Raw genomic sequence first — 18,748 nt, 5'->3', positions numbered from 1 at the left:
TTCTATAAACCAGCAGCTATCAACAATTTCAGACAACTGGTTTGAAGCAATTTTACACTTGACATACTAATTGGAGACTTGTAGCTTTAAGGCTTTCATTCTTTATAGTCTTTAACAGGTTCTTCTTTTGTAGCTGAGCGTGGTTATTGGAAATTACTCCAATTGGATCCTGTTTAAATCAGTTTAATGCAAAAAGAAGCAGCCTAGTATTGGGACTTTTCCAACCATTTTCTCTTTTTCAGTAGCCAGACTTTTTCTTGCATACAAAGCTATAATATGAATGAACCCCATTTTCCTGCCATGAGCAACACATTATCTCTCTAAGGTTAATGTTTCCCAGCCGATTGGATTGCTTCCAAAAGCAAAGAGTATTGTTAGATGAAGTTGGGAGGCTTAAATCTGACTGTGCTTCCTAGATGCTGATACTGTAGTTGCATGGTACAAAAAAAGCCATCAATTCCCAGAAACATCCTATTGGATCTAAATTCTCAACTGTTGTTTGCTTATCTAAAGATATTGTATTGTTGTTGAACAGCACAATAAAATCTGTCAACAAGATATGACACACAGATAAGCTATCAAACTTCTGCATTGCCAACAGTATCAATACTCACAATTCTAGCATTACTGATTTAATAGTTTTACAGATGAAAGGTGCCATCTTCAGTTCTAATACAGCTAAAATGCTTCAGAGAATTGTAGAAATGATGAAGCTTGAAAGCAACAGCAGGTTTTGTGGGAGGACACTGTGGGATGAGTTTTCGTTATTCAGATTGGAAACGCACCCAGTTTTAATTTAACATCCAAAGGCTTCATTTTACAAGCATGACAATGTTCAATCCCCTGAGCTTTTACAACATGAAGTGCTTTGATCTTCTTTGAGGATGTATATAGTGTATGTAGGACGGTAGCTTTACTCCAGGGTTCAATTCAATGCCAGGCAATCTGCTTTGTCTTTCTTCCAATGAACAATGAACAAGTGAATAAGAGAGTGCATAAACTAGGGAAGCCCACACCATGCCATGGATGCTGCCCATACACTTCTCCTTAACTACAAAAATAAAAGAAATGGGACCAATTCCAAGTCACTGGAGATATCAAAAGTCCTTGAGGCTGTATGGTTTTCCTTAAGTAAAACCAATAGCTTCTTGTTAGAGATAAATGTGGGGACTTGATATACAGTACAACAATAAAGTATACATTCTAAGCTCCAAGTCAATGCATCAGACATTGTGAATCAGTAACATGAATATAGGCTTTATACCAGGCTCATAGCTTTTTATTCCTCTCTGCAGACAGGGCACTGCGGGAGACTTCAGAAATACAGCAGGATTCTGTAAATTGCACAGAATGGTAAGAACTCAGTGTTCTCTTCACTGATGAATAGTAGAATATGTAAAGTGCTCTGTTTTGGGTATGTTTATGGAGAATGCTTGGTTATTTTGTAACTCTGGTACTTGTGGCATAATGGTTAATGAAGCATTGATGATTACCATGGATGACCATGAAGACTATAATCTATACAGGCATGAATGCATAAAAGGGGTATTTTTTATTTTTATGACCACAGTTTACAGTTCAGTGCACTTCTGACAGTATCATCTGTATCTGTATCAAATGTATCGTCTTTGATTTTTGAAGGTTGTTTGCCATTCATTTTACTTCCAATTAAATCATACTGTACAATTTTCTACATTGCATACAATGTTTATACAATTGTGTTTTGTGTACTCTTGTAAAGATATAACCTTCATTTGTATCTGTCTATACAGTATCTAGCTATAACACAGCTCCTCAGACTTTTTATAACACTATTTCCAACCAAGAGTGTGCTATAGTTAGATAAATCTGATTTCAAAGGGATAAATGACCTTGCCCATACAAAAAGTATTCATTAAATATTTAGTCCAAATTTCATCTCTACCTTTATCTAATGTCTTAGATAACTATTTTACACCTAATTTCTTCTCTGATATAAACAAAAGCTCTCATTCATTTATTTATCTCAATACGTGAATATATATTAATATTAAATTATTTGTTTATTTTTTTAATGATGTCATTAATTCAGATGTGATTTACATTTTACCCATTTATAAAGGTATTTTACTGAATATATCTGAGTGAAATACTATGCTCAGGGCTCCAACAGTAATGGTCAGCTCTTATCTAAACTGGTGTTATGTGTGAAGAGTTCAGCAGTAGCATTTTCAAATGAACTTCATTCTTTTCTTATTTTTGTAATTTCTACTTAATTTCTATATCAGTGACATGTCATCATTACATCTTTAAAAATAAATTAAATGGCTGTCTTTATTATTAAATCCTATACAATAAAAATTATATAAAATGATGTCTATAAAATATATCATATATTGTATATACTGTATGAGATACTTTATATAAGGCAGTACTGCTAAATAGATTTTCTAGTAAAATACGTTTTGATGGGTTTCAGTCTGGGTTCTTTGCTCTGTTGGATCCATATCACTGTTCTTTCTGCAAGCACTCAGTTTTGCAGCTGGTAGTGATCTGCAGTGAAGGATGACAGAGGTTATTACTGTAACCTTTGTATTAAGAAGGTGAAGCACAATCTCTTGTCATAATGACAAATTAAATTGTGCCTTTTGTACCATTAATGTCTTCTTTAACCACTTATAATTAATAATTGATGGACAAAATCAGTGATGTGCTGAAAAAAACACATATGCATTATGACCATATGTGAAATTAGGGTTATGATTATGAATGATGAAATATGATTATAACTTTAGCTTATGATGGTGTTCTTCAGTATATACGATGCATATTTCAGTTTAATTCTGTCACCTGTATGGTGGCTTTGCCTGTTTACTAAAATATTTGAATATTTGAATGGGTGTAGATGTATACAAAAAAACCCTACACTGCATTTTAGTATTTCTCAAAAGACCACAAAATAGACATGCTTTACCAACATTATTTTTTCACTTTTATTTAGTGAGATTCTTTAATAGGATAGAAGGGGAAATTGTAATTTTCTTATACAGTAAGAAAGTATAATAAATAAAAAGTGTTACTGATTTAAAGACCTTCTGCACAGTTCTTAGAATCATGAATTTATATTAGCTTTTGCACATACTGTATTCATGTTATCATTTTCCAGTCCTGTAAGAGCTGTTCTGAATGGAGGATGTTTTCACAGTTTACCTATTTTTATCTTTTTGTGCACAGAAAACAGCACTTTAAGATTCATGACAGAATGAAGGCTCCACAATTTTGCGAACAGTTTTGCATCACCATTTGTAATGATCAGAGAAGTGTTTCAGGCATAGCCTGGTGAAATTACTCCACTGGGCTATTCTTTAAGCATTGGTGTCTTTTGCAAGAGTTGTCTGTGAGTGAGTGGAGGCGTGCAACTCCCTGATGCACTTGTTTGAAGTTCTAGGAGAGCAAAGCTTACAGAAGGAGCAAATCAATGCTGGTATGATAATGAATTATTTCCCACTTTGTGGCAGAATCTGAAGTGAGATTAAAGAAGACCGCATACTGCGCAGATAACAACCACGGGCCATAATGTGATGAAGAAAGACAGTGCCAATAGCTAATGTGATCTGATATAGCAGATATACAGTAGGAACCATGAATACAAGAAGCCAAGGGGTCATATTTTCATGTAAGATAAGTATTTTCCAATTTAATTAAAGGAAATTGTTATTTTAATTGTATGATTCTAAATAAATGGGGAAATAGCATGACCCAAAGATTTAACGGTTTTCTGGATTATCCCTTACAAAATAATTTTAAACAGTATATGGCACCCAATTAAGAAATCAAAATACTTTTAAATGTATGATTTAGATCCCAATATCTTTGTTGTCAGGTTCACATAATTTAGTCATGGTTCCAAAGTGTAATGATGATTTGAATGAGATACATTTCACCTAGAATCTAGGTTTCCTCTTGGATAAAAACATACACTGTCAAAAGCAGTTGAGAAGTTGTTAAGTATGCTATACAGGTAAAGCTATATCTGAATATTTTAGCGAAAGATAAGTTTTAAGTTTTAAAAATGAATGCTAGATGAAATTATATATATATATATTTCTTGTGTATTTAACTTTCATCCCAAAAACCTGAATATACTGTATACAGTATGTATTTCTGTTTAGAGTTATAAATGTCCAAAGCAAACTTTTCAAAATTTTCAAAACCATGAAAGAATTCTTTTCAATATTGTTACAGCTATAGGTAACTACGAAGTGTCTCTAAGAATTCTAGATAAAGTGGGTAACACCTGGCTGTGTAACAATTTCCGGTTTTATGGCGAAGGTGATGTTTGCTGAGATGTAGGGAATCCAGATTCGGTGTTCAAACCTATCATAAAGTTGTCCTTGATTAACCTTATTTAAGTTCTGGGTAAGTTATTGAGTGTTGATCAACAATCCAGAAAGAAATCATATATAAAATCAGATTATATCGTATATACAGTAAGATAGAACAGGGGAACAAAAAAGGCAAGAGCATAAAGCGTGTGCAAGGCGAGATGTCCTTGTTTGAGATCATCCAACTGGAGCTAAGTATCTGAATCTTGCTAAGAGAGCTTGCTATTCTGTAGTTTTTAGAGGACTTAAAAAGTGAAAAATCTCTTGGCCCTTTTTACATTTTAGAATAGGGAGATAGGTTCTCATTTATTTTGTGACATCTGGACATCTGGATTTACAGAGAGAGAGAGATTTAACTGCAGGTTGTATTCTACTTAGTTTTGAAGGCAGGTTGTCTCTTATTCTGGCCTTCAGGCCTCTGGAGTGCCTGTCTGTAAACTTGTACTCTAATTAGAGAAACTTGTGTGTTGTATGTTTTTGCTGTGTATAGCGAACTGTGTCTCAATTGCATTAATTATTACTCTTCAACAAAACTGTGCCAGAGAACAAAGGATTAATGTGCCTCTAACTATACCAACTGCTCAGGCACATTCTTGGTGAAATCTTTACAAGATGAGTGTTATGATCATTCATTTTATTTACTGACTTATCCGCTAGGTAATTTTCAGCTTCTTCACCAAATTTCTTAACACCGCCATTTGTAACAATATCAAAAGCAGACGTGCCTTGTAAAGTGTATATGATAATTATAAGAATGGGAATGTTTGCCATGGTAATGTATTATAGTTGTCTCAATACAATATTGTTTAAAAAAACATTAATTGTGATTTGACCAGCATGTTGAGAAACAGGGACTAAATACACAGGGAAGAATGAAAGAGCTTAAAAGAGGCAAAAATAACTTGACTTCCACTAAGAGAAATTAGTGATGAGTTCTCATTTCATTCCATTACTTTTCCATCAAAGTGCAACATAAAGATAGTAGATAAACAGGTGCATACGTTTGCAATTATGTGACAGGAAGCTGATCTTAAGTTTGACAGAATGCTAAGATAAAAGCATAAATACCCTATTAGCATGTGCAATAACTAAGTTTTGTTAACATTATCAGGACCAAAATATCAAAACATTTTTTAAAAACAAAGTATTGAATATATAATGAACATTTTCAGATACATGTAAAATATCAGGGCATAGGATAATTTAAAAATGTAAATATTTTAGTTGAGTAGTATTTGAAAAAATACAGTGTTAAACAAAATTTCTTCCCTAAACAGAATTATGCATATTATTGCAGTGTTGTTTTTCTCCTTACAACAACATTAAGGAGATGAAATTTAACTCAATGCACAGTGTGACGTGAGAAGCATTAATCTTTTAATCTCCCCTTTCCACGATGAAGGCAATTTAATAATGATTTTTTTTTCTCTAGCGCACACCTTCTTAAAATATGACCAGGAAATCCCACTTCAAAATGAAAGAAAACACCGGTGGTCTTACTTTCATTCTCTTACAGCTCATTTAAAACTTCACAAACGGCTGTTGCTTTAAAGAAAGATAAGAAAATCATCCTTATCTTTTTTTGGCCTCAATTGACTGTCCCATGCTAATGTTATAATTTACATCCCTAAGAGAGCTGTGATCTCCTTCTGATAACCATACTCTTCGCTCAGCCTGTATAATTTGCCCCCACTGAGAATATACATCAAGAAAAGACAAGGACTGGCATGTGGATTTCCACTGACCTTCAGCCGCACTGCAAGACATTGACCACAATCTCTCTCCCTCAGCACATTTGGACACAGTCTCTGCTGGATGAACTTACTGGCCAATTACATTACTCCCCCCCCTTTTTTCTTTCACCTCCTTGATTAATTAAGCAGATCTGCTGACTCCAACTGTCAGTGAGGCTTGCTGGTGCCTCATAATCCTGCTATTAGCAGGAGCAATGAAAAACAAATAGATTCAGCCTGCAAAACTGTTCAACTGCACAACGTTATCACTCATCCAGCTTCCTCCCCGACAAGGGCCTGCATGCTGCAGCTATCTAGCTGGAATTTAATGTTCATCCCTCGGCTGAAGCTCATGGCTCGAATCCATAATGAGTCTGGGTAAACTGCAGTCAACAATGCCCTGTCCTGTGGCTCTGCCACAGCTCTGCTCTACGACTTAAACATTTCTCACACAGCTGTTTTGTGTATCAGACTCTTGTTACACAGATACACCTGCAAAAAAAAAATAGACTGGTTGAGTTACTCAATAAATTGAGAATGATGGATTACCATCCAAGACTGGAGAACAATTGGCAGTAAGACTGCTAAAGAAAGTTTGCACCATCTAAGTCTCTGAAGAAATAAGACCTGAACTGTTATCTTCCCCTACTTCACTTAGCGAAAAAAAAAAACTTTTGTTAGGACGCAAAGCTGAAACTATTGAACGTATCCTGGGAATTGCCATATAAGGTTAATTTTAATTAGCCAGCTTGTACTTCATTGTCATTACAAATTTATCACTGTACAACCATAGGGTCTGCATTAAAAATTGTTAGCATTTCACAATGATGATTACGCTAATCTATTTTAGTTTAGTGTGCTTTGCAGTATCCGAAGGTCTTTACTGGCAAATGAATTCAATTAATTGTATAGCTAATAATTATGCAATTAATTACAGTGAATGGTAATTACAGTTACATGCAATACAAACCTGAACATCTTATTTTCAAGGGTTTAAACCAATTCATTTTCATATGTGCTTTTGACCTATGAAGATGTGTTTTAAAAACACTATTTAAAAATATGCTAGAGGTATCAAAATAACCTCAAATGCTGTATGTTTGATTGTAGTAGTTCTGCAAATTACCTATCTGAATGCAAGTAAAATGATAAAGAAATATTTCATTATGAAAAACATTTAAGGTCGGTGGCATGGTGGTCCAATGGTGCTATGGTTAGCATTGCTGTTTGGGGACCCTCGGTTCAGTTCCAGACCTGGGGTGCTATCTGCATTGAATTTGTATGTTCTCTCAATGTTTGTGTGGGTTTTTGCTCCAGTATCCTCCCACAGTTCAAAGACAAAAATTAGCCCTGGTGTGAATGTGTGTGCTTATGTGTTTGTGCGTGCCCTGTGATGGACTGGTGTCCCATCCAGGCTGTATCCTGCCTTGCGCCCGAAGCTTGCTGGGATAGGCTCCCACCCCCCCACAGCCCTATATTTGATATGGGAATTAGAAAATGGATGGATGCAAGGAAAATACAGTATTTAAATTTATAAGCACTAAATTGATAAATACTGTACAGCACCATTATTTCTGAGAGATAATAAAATACATTCTGTTGAAAAAGAATCCTGGATAAGTGCAAAACAATAAACAATGAGGAAAAATAATAACTGCAAAAATTCAATTTCAGACAATGTATCTATAAAAAATAAAAAAAGCATGAAAGTAATTGTGTATGTATTAAGCTAATCAGATCACATTACAGAGCACTACAACAGCTGAGCGATCTTCTCCACAGATACACCTCAAATGAATTTGTTTGCATTTCATTGAGCTGAGGAGTTAGAGTATACTGTATGGTTCTCACGGCACACAAGAAGACCAACTAATTGTTTATATTTAACTTTATTTGGTTATGAAATGAGATTTTATATTAAATGTATTGAATCTGATTTCCAAAACTGAGTGAAAAAATACTTTCAAAACTCTAGCCTCAGATTTTTGAATATTTAGTATTTTTGCATTTTAATATTCTTCTCTTGAAGAAAAGTGAGGGGCAAATAACAGCTGTACTTCACCTGTATTGTTAACCTTGAACATCATTCAATGAAGAGCTTCTGTAATGATTCTCTTCCAAATGTTCAAATGCTAAATATTCTGGTGGGGCTTGAGTACAAAAAACTCTGAAACAGATACTGTGTACCATCTGGACGATAACAGGAAAATAATTGTATAATGACAACAATAATACTACTAAAATCGGTCGTTACCACAGTTAATGACTAGTGAGGTTTAATGGTCCCATTTTTTATTTTTTTTTTACTCAAGCAGTAAAACTTTCAAAGTGGTTGCTTGGCATTACTAATGACTTGTTTTACAGGCATTATGGCTTTTAACAACTTTTATGTATATTTTCAGTCAGGATGGCAATTTGAGAATTATTTCTTTATCGAGAGATTAATGTCATATGTGAAAGATTCATGGGTATAATTTATGGAAGAGATTATGGACATGATTTAATGGTCAAAACAGCAAAGGATCCCAATTTCCTCACCTCCAGAATTAGTTTCAAAATGTTAAAAAAGGAAATCCAAAATCCACTTAGCTAATGAAGATATTTTAAAAGGTCTTTTTATTTTAATGTCTGTAGTATACATCAGTGCAATGGCCCAGAAGCCATTTCATGGCTGCCCAGAAGCAGTTACTGAACTAATGGGAACAGATCACAGGTCTGATTTTTTAAAATACATTCTAGCTTTTTAGTGACAAACGTCAGGGGCTGTGGAAAAACAATTGTGTTTAGTGGTTCAACATTATCATTAACATTCTAAATTGAGAAATTATAGGGTGAAAGCATCATGCTGTTTTTTTCATTAGGCATTTTAAGTATTCTGGGGAATTTTGCTTGGCTTTGCTTTGTTGCTTTGGCTCTAGAAATAGTGCTGAAAAGCTGTGGAGAAATGTTAAGCATTTTCTGCTTTACTTACTCTTTTTAAAAATTTTGGGTGACACATCTATGGTGCATCAGTATTTACATTATTCCTACCCTTGATGCTCTTTTTACAGGCTGTTGAAAATGGTCTGTATTGCAAAGTGTCTAGCTGATGGTGCATTCACTTTTCATCAGGCCAGCACAGTGGTCATTGATTAAATTTACGTTCATGTCCACTGTCACCACTGTCATAGTGAACTATATTCAGAGGTAACACATAGTAAAACTTGTTTACAGTCATATTAATATACAAAGAAAAAATACAGATAAAAAGTAAAAGTCTCAAATTCGTTTCTTTTGAAAACATGTATCTACTGTATGATGACACAGTGAGATACTTGTCACATTCATTTATAGAGTCTCACTTTTGTAGGTGATATGAAAAAGGACATGTCATTAATATTGCTCTCCTAAAGATCTGTGAAACAACATGCTTTTCATGTAGACTCATACAGTGACTTTTGATATAGTAAGAACTTCTATAACAATATAAAATACTCTTCTATACTTGTACAGACTCTTGACTCATCTTTTCATGGTCCTGACAACAAACACGTTACAATACAAGTTCTAACCCCTAGAAGCTATACACCTTGTACACTAATCTCATCAGATCTCAAAGGCTAAAGAGGGCAAGCACTGGTCTGTACAGGGATGGAAGTCCTCTAAGGAAAACCAGCAGCTGAAAGTGGTGTTAGAAATTCCAGACCAATGCCTCAGTACAGAGATAGGAGCCACTGTGCTGTAGGAGATGTTGACCTTCAGATGTGATGTTAAAACTAAACGCCTGACTACCTGTGGTCATTAAAGATCCCATGGAACTGTTCATAAGAACAGAGAGGCTGGCTAAGGGCCAGGGTCCTGGCTAAATTCCACTTCAGTCTTGCTCAATCTGGCCTATTGAAATTTCCTATTTATTATAATTGTTGTAGTAATTTCTCACTTCTCCTTTGCTTCTTTGAAGGTTGGTGTTGAGCTTCATTGGTGGATGAAGTGCGTCCTCTTATATGTACTATACATACTGTATAAACAGGTTTTAGATACATAAAACCTACTATACAAAAGAAAAGCACTGCATTTTATTTTTCAGACAAACAAAACATATACAGTAATTAATCCATATATTACTTTTATTAAAAATGAAAATACATAAAAAACTTATTTTGACTTACGGAATGCAGTGTAAAATTCTTGAAGTGTCAGATGACCATCATTGTTGTAATCATCATATCTGAGCAGGTCCTGCATTGTGCATTCCAGAAGGTCATCATCTAAGTGATCTTTCATAGATATCTACAAAGAAATGTCATATTAAAGGATTGTTAAACTACTTCTAAAGCAACCAAAAGTTGTCTCTTAATATCAAATGCCTCTGAATGAAACATTTAAAAAGATTTCAATATTTATACATCTCTCGAGTCAAAGAAGGAGTTATTTGAGGCTTCCCTTTGACTTTGAGTATACGGTATGTGTGTGTCACAAATCTATAAAGCTGCTTAGTTCAGGTAACCTTATGGAATGACACACATTTATTCTTGTAATTCCTACTTGTAATGCAGTTTGTGTCAGTGTACAAGACCCCGGATATTATCTTATCTTTCTTCTTATTAGACCATAGCCCACTTAACCTTCCCAACCCTTCCTTGGTCTCTGTATTTTATAAATGCAGAAATTCTCCACTGACACAGTCCTGTGCAAAGCCATTTGTCAGTTCACACACTGAACAGTCCACAGTGACTGACAGGAGAGCAGGTGTTGATCTTGAGGGGCAACGCAGCTCTCGCTGACATCACCAGTAACTGCTGCTTGACAGAAAGCCAAAAGAGCCTCTCAACACTACCCTGAGATGGGCGAATTCCAGTCATAGTCAGCTAGGGGCATGACCTAAACTTGAACTAGCAATGTCTAGATCACACAGCTCAACCTGCACTCCAAACAAGTGTCTGAACTGGTTGAGTCATTCATGGACACCACTGGGACCAGTTCTTAATATTAATTGTATTCCATGACCATATATATTCTAGGATACCAGACACTGCAACAATCAAGGTGTTAGTATTAAGTATTTACAATTTATTGCAGCGTTTGCAGTCTCTCTCTTCCAGGACTGCACTGATATATTTTTAGCTATCCCGTATTCTTAAGTATGTTGTTTAAGCCTTTTATTACTGAATAAGTTACATGTGCCCTATTACTAGTGGACATGATTCATATTGTGTATTTTGAATACGTTCTTACCCAAATGTCCTGCAGGTTTATAAAAGTCCTGTGATAATATTTATACTACCCTGCTGCCCTGCTGATGAAATGTAAGTCACTTTGGAGCATATATGAACTAAGCTAATAATAGAGGAACAAGTGGCTGTCACCTGAAGAAGGCTTCACAGCCAAAACATTGTGTTTTCTCTCTTCTCTTTTCAGCATGGAATAAACCTCTTACTTGTTCCTTTGTAGACTACGCATGCTGACGCAGCTACCCACCTAAGCTAATAATATTTGCATATTATTTTATTTGCTATCTGTATTTGCCAAGGAGGTCAAAACTGGAACCTGTATAAGAAACAAAGTATACTGTACTGTAAGTAATGTTATACATAAATTCTTCTTTTAGATTATTATTAAATCATCTTCTGTTTTCTTTTTTGCTCTGTGTTCTCCATTCCCCTCAGAACAAACTATTCTCTCAAGGCTTTGTCAGTGCTATATGCAATTTACACTTTGAATGGGACACTAAAATACACTGCAATCCAATTTTTATTAGAACAATAAGCCCACCTGAGCCAGCTCATCGCTGCTTAGGTGCCCATCGTTGTTGATATCCAAGTATTTAAACATCTTCTGCACTAGAAATCTCCGCCGGGACATGCGGTTTTCTTGGACATTTCTGCCTTGCTTGAAGCTTCTCGACTGAAGATCTAGAAGCATGTTCTTTAGCCTGTTGTATTCTGCCATTGTACAGGTGTCACCTACAGAAAAAGGGGAACATACTGTAAGCTTTCAAATTATTTTCAAAGCATTGACATAAACCAGTATCATTTGACTTCAAATAAGTTAATTACATTATTAATCTCTTACCCTCTGCTTTTTTTGTGAAAGTTAAACATTCACATTTTGTAAACCAATCTTTTATCTAATTCTCAATTCTATATGATATGAAAACTTGGTGAGCTTGGCAAAGGAGAAACAGTTAGGAAAAACAGAAAGGCAAGTGTATAATATATTTCAGAGGTGCAGTGTTGTCTAAATTCCAATTATTCAAATATACAGTTTACTTTATGAATCACATAAGCACTGGATTAAAAATAATTATGTTTATTATTTGTGAATTCACGAACACGTGTTTGCATGTAAAGGGAACTTTTTAAACGAAACAGAACCTATTTCAGTAAACAGGATAATACTTGACATTTTCAGCAAACACTGAGTTACAGAAGCTTTGGATTATTTGTAATTCAAGAATCAACACTATGACAAGCGGAATTATAAGGAATGTATATGTTATAACATCTTCACCTCTTGGACACTACCACAGTTTTAACGCCAGATGCATGTTAGAATGCCGAGCCTTTTCATTGTTTTGAAGATGACAAATAATATCTAGTTTCTTTTTACTGAACTGCACTTGCAAAATATTTAAAAAGCCAAACCTTTAGAGGCAACTCAGAAAAATAGATTGTTGTATGAGCAGTCACTGTGAGGGTTTAGTAATGAATAAAAAAGGTAAGGGAATATAAATGTTCATTTTATGTGGTGTATTTATACAAAGGTTTCAGACCTGAGAAACTCAACTGGAACGACCCAATGACTGGCAAGCTGCAAGCAGAAGACACAGCTTTGCACACACACACACCCGTTCACCAAGAAGAAACCTCTTGACCACAAGGGCCAGCAAAACCTAGCAACCGCCAATATACCACCCAGGTGAACCACACATAGTAGACACAGGGGCAAACAAATTAAAACAAAACCACAGGTAACATGAAAACACAATACTAAATAATATCAGATATAGCAATAATGCTAATTAATTAAATATTTTTTTAATGTTTGTATTTGCCTTTATTTAAGACAGGGCTGCAACAACTGAGGCATTTTCAACTGCAGTGACTGAATAGGAAGGTCCACAAGCAGCCAATGGAAAGTATTATTATTATTAATAATAATAAAATAAAGGTTTGAAATGCATTCTTTTTCACCTTTTTCACTTCTTAGTGTCAACTGTGTTGGGACTGGGAATATAGGTACAGGTTAAAAAGTATGGAAAATGCTCCTCTACCACTCTTCATGGGAAATTTAACATGGTCAGTTAACCTACCAACATGCCAACTGGGAGATGAGAGGAAACTGAAGTACTGTACTTTTACCTGAAGTCCATTCAGTAGATACCCCTGCTCAGAATCTACTGTACTGTAACTCTGCCACTATGTCACCTAAATGTAATCCAATTGTAAGTATACAGAAATACTTAGCCATTCTGAAGCCATTGGAATAGTATTATTTCATAATAATTAATTGCATTTAAACAGCATATTTGACTCTCAAGCATCCCTCAAGAAACCCAAAGCGCTAGATCCTAAAGGATTCCAAAGCACGTTATGTCTGGGAGGAGATTCCCTTCATCAACTGAAATGTAAAACTGAAATGCAGCAGTCATTTTGCATATCGTTAATGGGCAAGCAGCCTGTTCCTTAGTTTAATGTCTTACCCAAAGGACAGCATCTCCTACAGCACAGTGTGCTATGCACAACTTATAACATTTCCAACATACCTGTACATCCAGGATCATGATTTGATTTGAGCAGTTTATTATAAACAAAAGGTTCATGGCATTTAAACAAGAAATAATATAAAGGGGTATTTAAAAGAAAGTCAAATTAATTGTCTTAAAAAAGATTGCAAGTCATGAATTGCAAGTTTGATGTAAAAAATAAATAAAGGTTCAATATCTAAATGGAAATTTAAGAGAGAAAGAACTTATTTGATCTTCTAAAACTTCAGTATCAAGAGGATTTTAATTTAGCATATCTTTCCCAATATCCCCAGTGACTGGGGTCATTGTTCCTTATTGAACAGCTTATTGTTCCTTATAAGGCCACAGCTCTCAAACACAGTTCTTACCATTTACCTGTCTGAAATGCATCCTCGTTCCATTCATTAAAGTATAAAGTGAGGGTAGTTTAAGTACCTGGTGTAATGTAAAAAGGTGTTATCTCTTCATTATGTTGCACCGTGGCTTTGTCAAATAGGTTCACATCAACAATGCCGCTGGGATGCTTAATGAGTAAATTGTGCATAGCTTTTCAGTAGCTTCTTTTGAGGCTCAGCATGACACTTACAGGCTGGTTAACTTGTTAACACCACTCTAGGGAGGTTAGGCACCCCCCCTTTCTGCTGTGTTGTATGGCGAATAACTTTACAGTAATTTAATCGTTTTCTATTCCACATACAGTACCACTATCATAGTCTGTGACACTATTCAATTATTACCTTGAGCATGGCATCAGATCCCTACATTGCACTAGGTCTTTTTGCATTCTATGGCTGATAAATTATTGATAAGCCCTGCCATACAGCATGGAGCAGAATTCTATTTTCAAGTCAAAACTTGGTAATGAACTACATCTATCAAACCTATGTTCTATGAGAAAGGTCAATGGTGATTCAGGCTAAGTTGATATGACACATCATTAATCTGGTTCCTTCAATTATCTCTTCTTCTTGAAAGGTCTCATATCCTCATGCACATACGCCATTCCTCAATAAATTGCAGCTGGCAATTAAGGCAAGGTCTTGGCCAAATCCGTTTTAATATTTTCCCCTAGCAAGAGTGCATAATGGCTTTTGAAGTTCAACAAATCTGCTTCAAAAGGAGCATTCATTCAAAATCTGAGGCTGTGGAGTACAGTTAGCATGTATGTCTCCTGGGTACAGTGTGTTTAAAGATGGATCTTAAATTTTACCTGTTAGGCTCAATATAATAATATAAAATAAAAATTGGAATTTGCACAGCACTTAACTTTGAGTTATTCTGTTACACAAGAAAACAAATCATTGAAAACGTGACTTTTAATTGGAAGCAGGAGTTGGGACTGAATGATACAGAAGTTACACCTTGTGTAATGGTTTGCATCCAAGCCATTACTGCCTTGGATGGAGGCCATTGATTTGGTAACAGCGAGATAAATCAGGCAGGACAATTTCTCAGGCCAGAAAGTCCTTCCTGCATCTGGAAAATATTCATTGCCATATTTCTATCCATAACTGTAAATATTTTTATAAGTAATATTCATCAAGAAGATTCGCCTTTAATGAAAATATTCTTATTTGTGAGAAATCACTTGCATGAAATAACTAATATAGGGAGCATAAGCAATAAGCAATACGTTTTATTTCTTAATTGTTGTTGGATGTTGTCATATACAGAAATTGTCACGAATCGCACGCAGGCATGCAAGTGCTCTTACATTCCCAAGCACTTCTCTCCCTAAAAGTCCATGCACCAATCTACTCAGTACTATTTAAACCTTCAGTTGTCTTCTTTTCCTCGCTCACGATTGAGGTCTCCTCCCTGAGCTCCATACTTGTAAGTTTCCAGCCCAACTTTGAAGATTATGACTCTCCCGGTTTATCGACTCAATGCTCTTCCTCGACAACGACTTTGGCTCCCGATTTGGTACCTACTAGCCCTCGTTACCTTCCTGGCTTTAGACCCAAGCACCAATCCTTGACTACGACTCTGCAAACTGTCTTGCACCTTCGCTCTCTGAACTTTCCCGGCTTTTGACCTCCTTGATTCATCCACGACCACGTCTTTGCCTCCTGTTTTCGACATTGAACCACCGATATCAGTGGTGCCACGCACAGGGTCCCAATCTACCGAAGTCTGGCTATACACGACAGAAATTGCATTATTCAAGTGAAAGTACTGCAGTCTTGAAAAGACTCTTACATGTAGGCACTTGACATGAATTCAGGAAAAATCACATGTACAGTGATATGTGTAATAAGATGGCACAGCCTGCCCTTTAAATTTCCTATCATATGTTCTTTATTTGAAATTCTGTGTTCCCTATTACCATCACAGACTTGTCTCTGTTTTCAAATAAAAAAAACGTTTTCAATATATTGCTGCCCATAGGGATAATTATTGAAAAAACATGCATAGAATGCAAACGTTATGAAAAGCCAGGTCACATAAGATCTTTCCTAATTGTTTACTACTGAATCCTTCCATGCAGTGCTAAACCTAGGGGGCTCTGTTATCAATCTGAAGGAAAATGGAAAATATTTGAGACTTTTTCATTAAAAGAACTGGGGACAAATCTGGCTTTAGTGTTCTGGATTTCCATACTACTAAATTCTACAAGCAATTCAACCATTTTAGTGTTTACTTTGGGTATGTTTTTAAAAGAGCTGCTGATCTATGACCCCAGTCTCTATTCTTTTCACTACAGACTTGACTTGGATCTTGGCTGTTAGGACTCCAGACATGACTTGAAACTTGATAACAAAAAATTACTTGAAAACATTAAGACCTTTGGTTTTGAGGTATCATTCACCCATGAATTCACTAACATTCACTCATTGCAAATAAGTGGAAGAGCTTGATTTGTCCAATGAATCACTGTTATTCTGCAGTTCTCTGCTGGCTACCTGGCTATGTGGCATCGTTTCTACTTATTTGGCTTAAAGTAGTGACATTTGTTTTCAGGATGGTAAGTTGTGAATTATTAATTATTTTTCATTATTTGAACATATTTCTTTTTTTCTGCAGTTACAGTATCTACTCTATTTTTATACTTCTCGGCAGTTTGGTATTAACTTTGTAAGGTATTAAACATTCTATTAATATAAGTTCTACACAGGCAGACACAAAAGTCTCAAATAAATGCATATATAGAGAGTATAAACACTACACTGGAAAAAAATGAAATAAATGTACATCTGAAAAATACTGAATGCTGACAGCACTTTTTAATTCTCCCCTCCTCACTCAAGTTGGCTGTCAGAAGCAGGCACATACACCGTAATTAACCTCTATCATCTCACTCGCATTTGTATCATAGAATGCACATACTGCACTTTTATTGGAATAACACAACACTTAAAAAAGAAGACGAAACTCATTATATTTCAAACATAGCCAGTCATAAAGCTGAGGTTTCCAAAAAAATACATAGTCATAAAGCAAGCGGTTTCAAATAAAGTTCAGACAAATTAAATGTTCTTAAAATAAAAGGTTTAGCTCAGCTACTGCAAGTTGATATGCTTGTGTTAGACCCTCAAAATGAGAAAACACGACCAAAAGGAATATTTACATGAAATATTATTTTCTTGTTAAAGGGCAACATTTCATTAAAGATACTCTTTAAAGATGAGTAGGTTTCAGCTTTTTATTCAGCATGCAGTCTCAAGAATTTTCATCCATCCACAAACTATACAGTTCATCAATAAATAAAATGACAAAAAGAAACAGCAAATGCTTATTTCTTTACAGGCAATGAAAACAATAAAATGTGAATGTCAACTTTTACAAGTTGAGAATAAAAATATTTTTGCACATAATTGTATCATCTTATGGTTTTATTAGTTTTCTGAGCAGTGCACTATTTTCATCGACAGTTTTTTTTTTACTTAGGTTGTTTGGCCTCTTTCTTTTAAGTTAACGGAAATAAAATAAAAATTGAATAATTTAAAGTTATTAATTTACTAATTTGCATAATTTGAAAATACCTAATCTATTTTTGTATTCAGAGTTTCAGTCACAACACCTTCTGAAAATAAAACATACTAAAACTTGTTTTAAATTTACCATATCTGTATGGTATAGGCTTCAGGGTTGACACATCACCATGAGGACTCAAACCTTGACTTGAGACTTCAATAAGTGGTATGAATACAAGTCTGGTTACTATGGCTATGGTTATAGACTGTGCATAATCCCGTTTTGCACATAAAATCTATTTTAAGAAATGTATACATTAATTTCAAAGGAAAATTGATCATTAAGTTTCACATTGATTTTAATTAGGCATACCATTACTCAAATTATACAAGTAATAGGTTTATTCCATGCTGAAAAGAGAAGAGAGGCTCCACAGCCGAAACCTTGTGTTTTCTTTCTTCTCTTTTCAGCATGGAATAAACCTATTACTTGTTCCTTTACAGCCTACACATGCTGACGCAGTTACCTGCCTGAACATACTCAAATTATGACTTCTATAAAGATCTGTAAACATTGTTTTTGTGCATAGATTATTTTATTTAAAAAAAAACGATGATCAACAACACCTGTAAAATGTAGTGAACTAAGAAAAAATGTAGAGTTGTCTGTTTTTGAAAGTAGTAAAAATGCACATTTTGGTTTTCATTTTCATTATGCAGGTGAATACATACTGTAGCATGGTTTTATGTGTATGTCGTTTTGTACTGTAAATACTGCTCCCTTCACACCATATACTGTGATGAAAAAGGCTGCTGACAATAATGCTCTATTTCATATTGAAAAACTGCCTGAACTGCAACAGAATACTGTATATCATATTTAATAATACATATAGTGGGTGATAGTTGTAAATTGCACTTTTTAAGTTAAAGAATGAATTCTTTTTATTCCCTAATTGGTCTGCAAAGTATGAAAAATAAAGTTTTTTTAAAAAATCTCCAAGTGAAATT

General features: G+C 34.9%; 1 protein-coding gene across 1 annotated transcript in view; it reads right to left on the bottom strand.

The window, feature by feature from the left end:
- The window catches only part of fstl4 (follistatin-like 4), a 201,770-nt gene that overhangs the window by 57,155 nt on the left and 125,867 nt on the right, over nt 1–18,748 (bottom strand). The window contains exons 3-5 of the mRNA XM_088933418.1: nt 11,849–12,039; nt 10,816–10,914; nt 10,246–10,366 (exon numbers count right to left, since the gene is read on the bottom strand). Of these exons, the coding sequence (XP_088789544.1) occupies nt 10,246–10,366; nt 10,816–10,914; nt 11,849–12,039 (411 nt within the window). The remainder of the gene's footprint in view (nt 1–10,245; nt 10,367–10,815; nt 10,915–11,848; nt 12,040–18,748) is intronic.

This window comes from Atractosteus spatula, chromosome 14 (genome assembly GCF_055471065.1).
Source record: "Atractosteus spatula isolate fAtrSpa1 chromosome 14, fAtrSpa1.hap1, whole genome shotgun sequence".
Taxonomy (NCBI): domain Eukaryota; kingdom Metazoa; phylum Chordata; class Actinopteri; order Semionotiformes; family Lepisosteidae; genus Atractosteus; species Atractosteus spatula.
The sequence above is the reverse complement of the archived record's forward strand: the minus strand, read 5'-3'. Positions and strand labels throughout refer to the sequence as shown.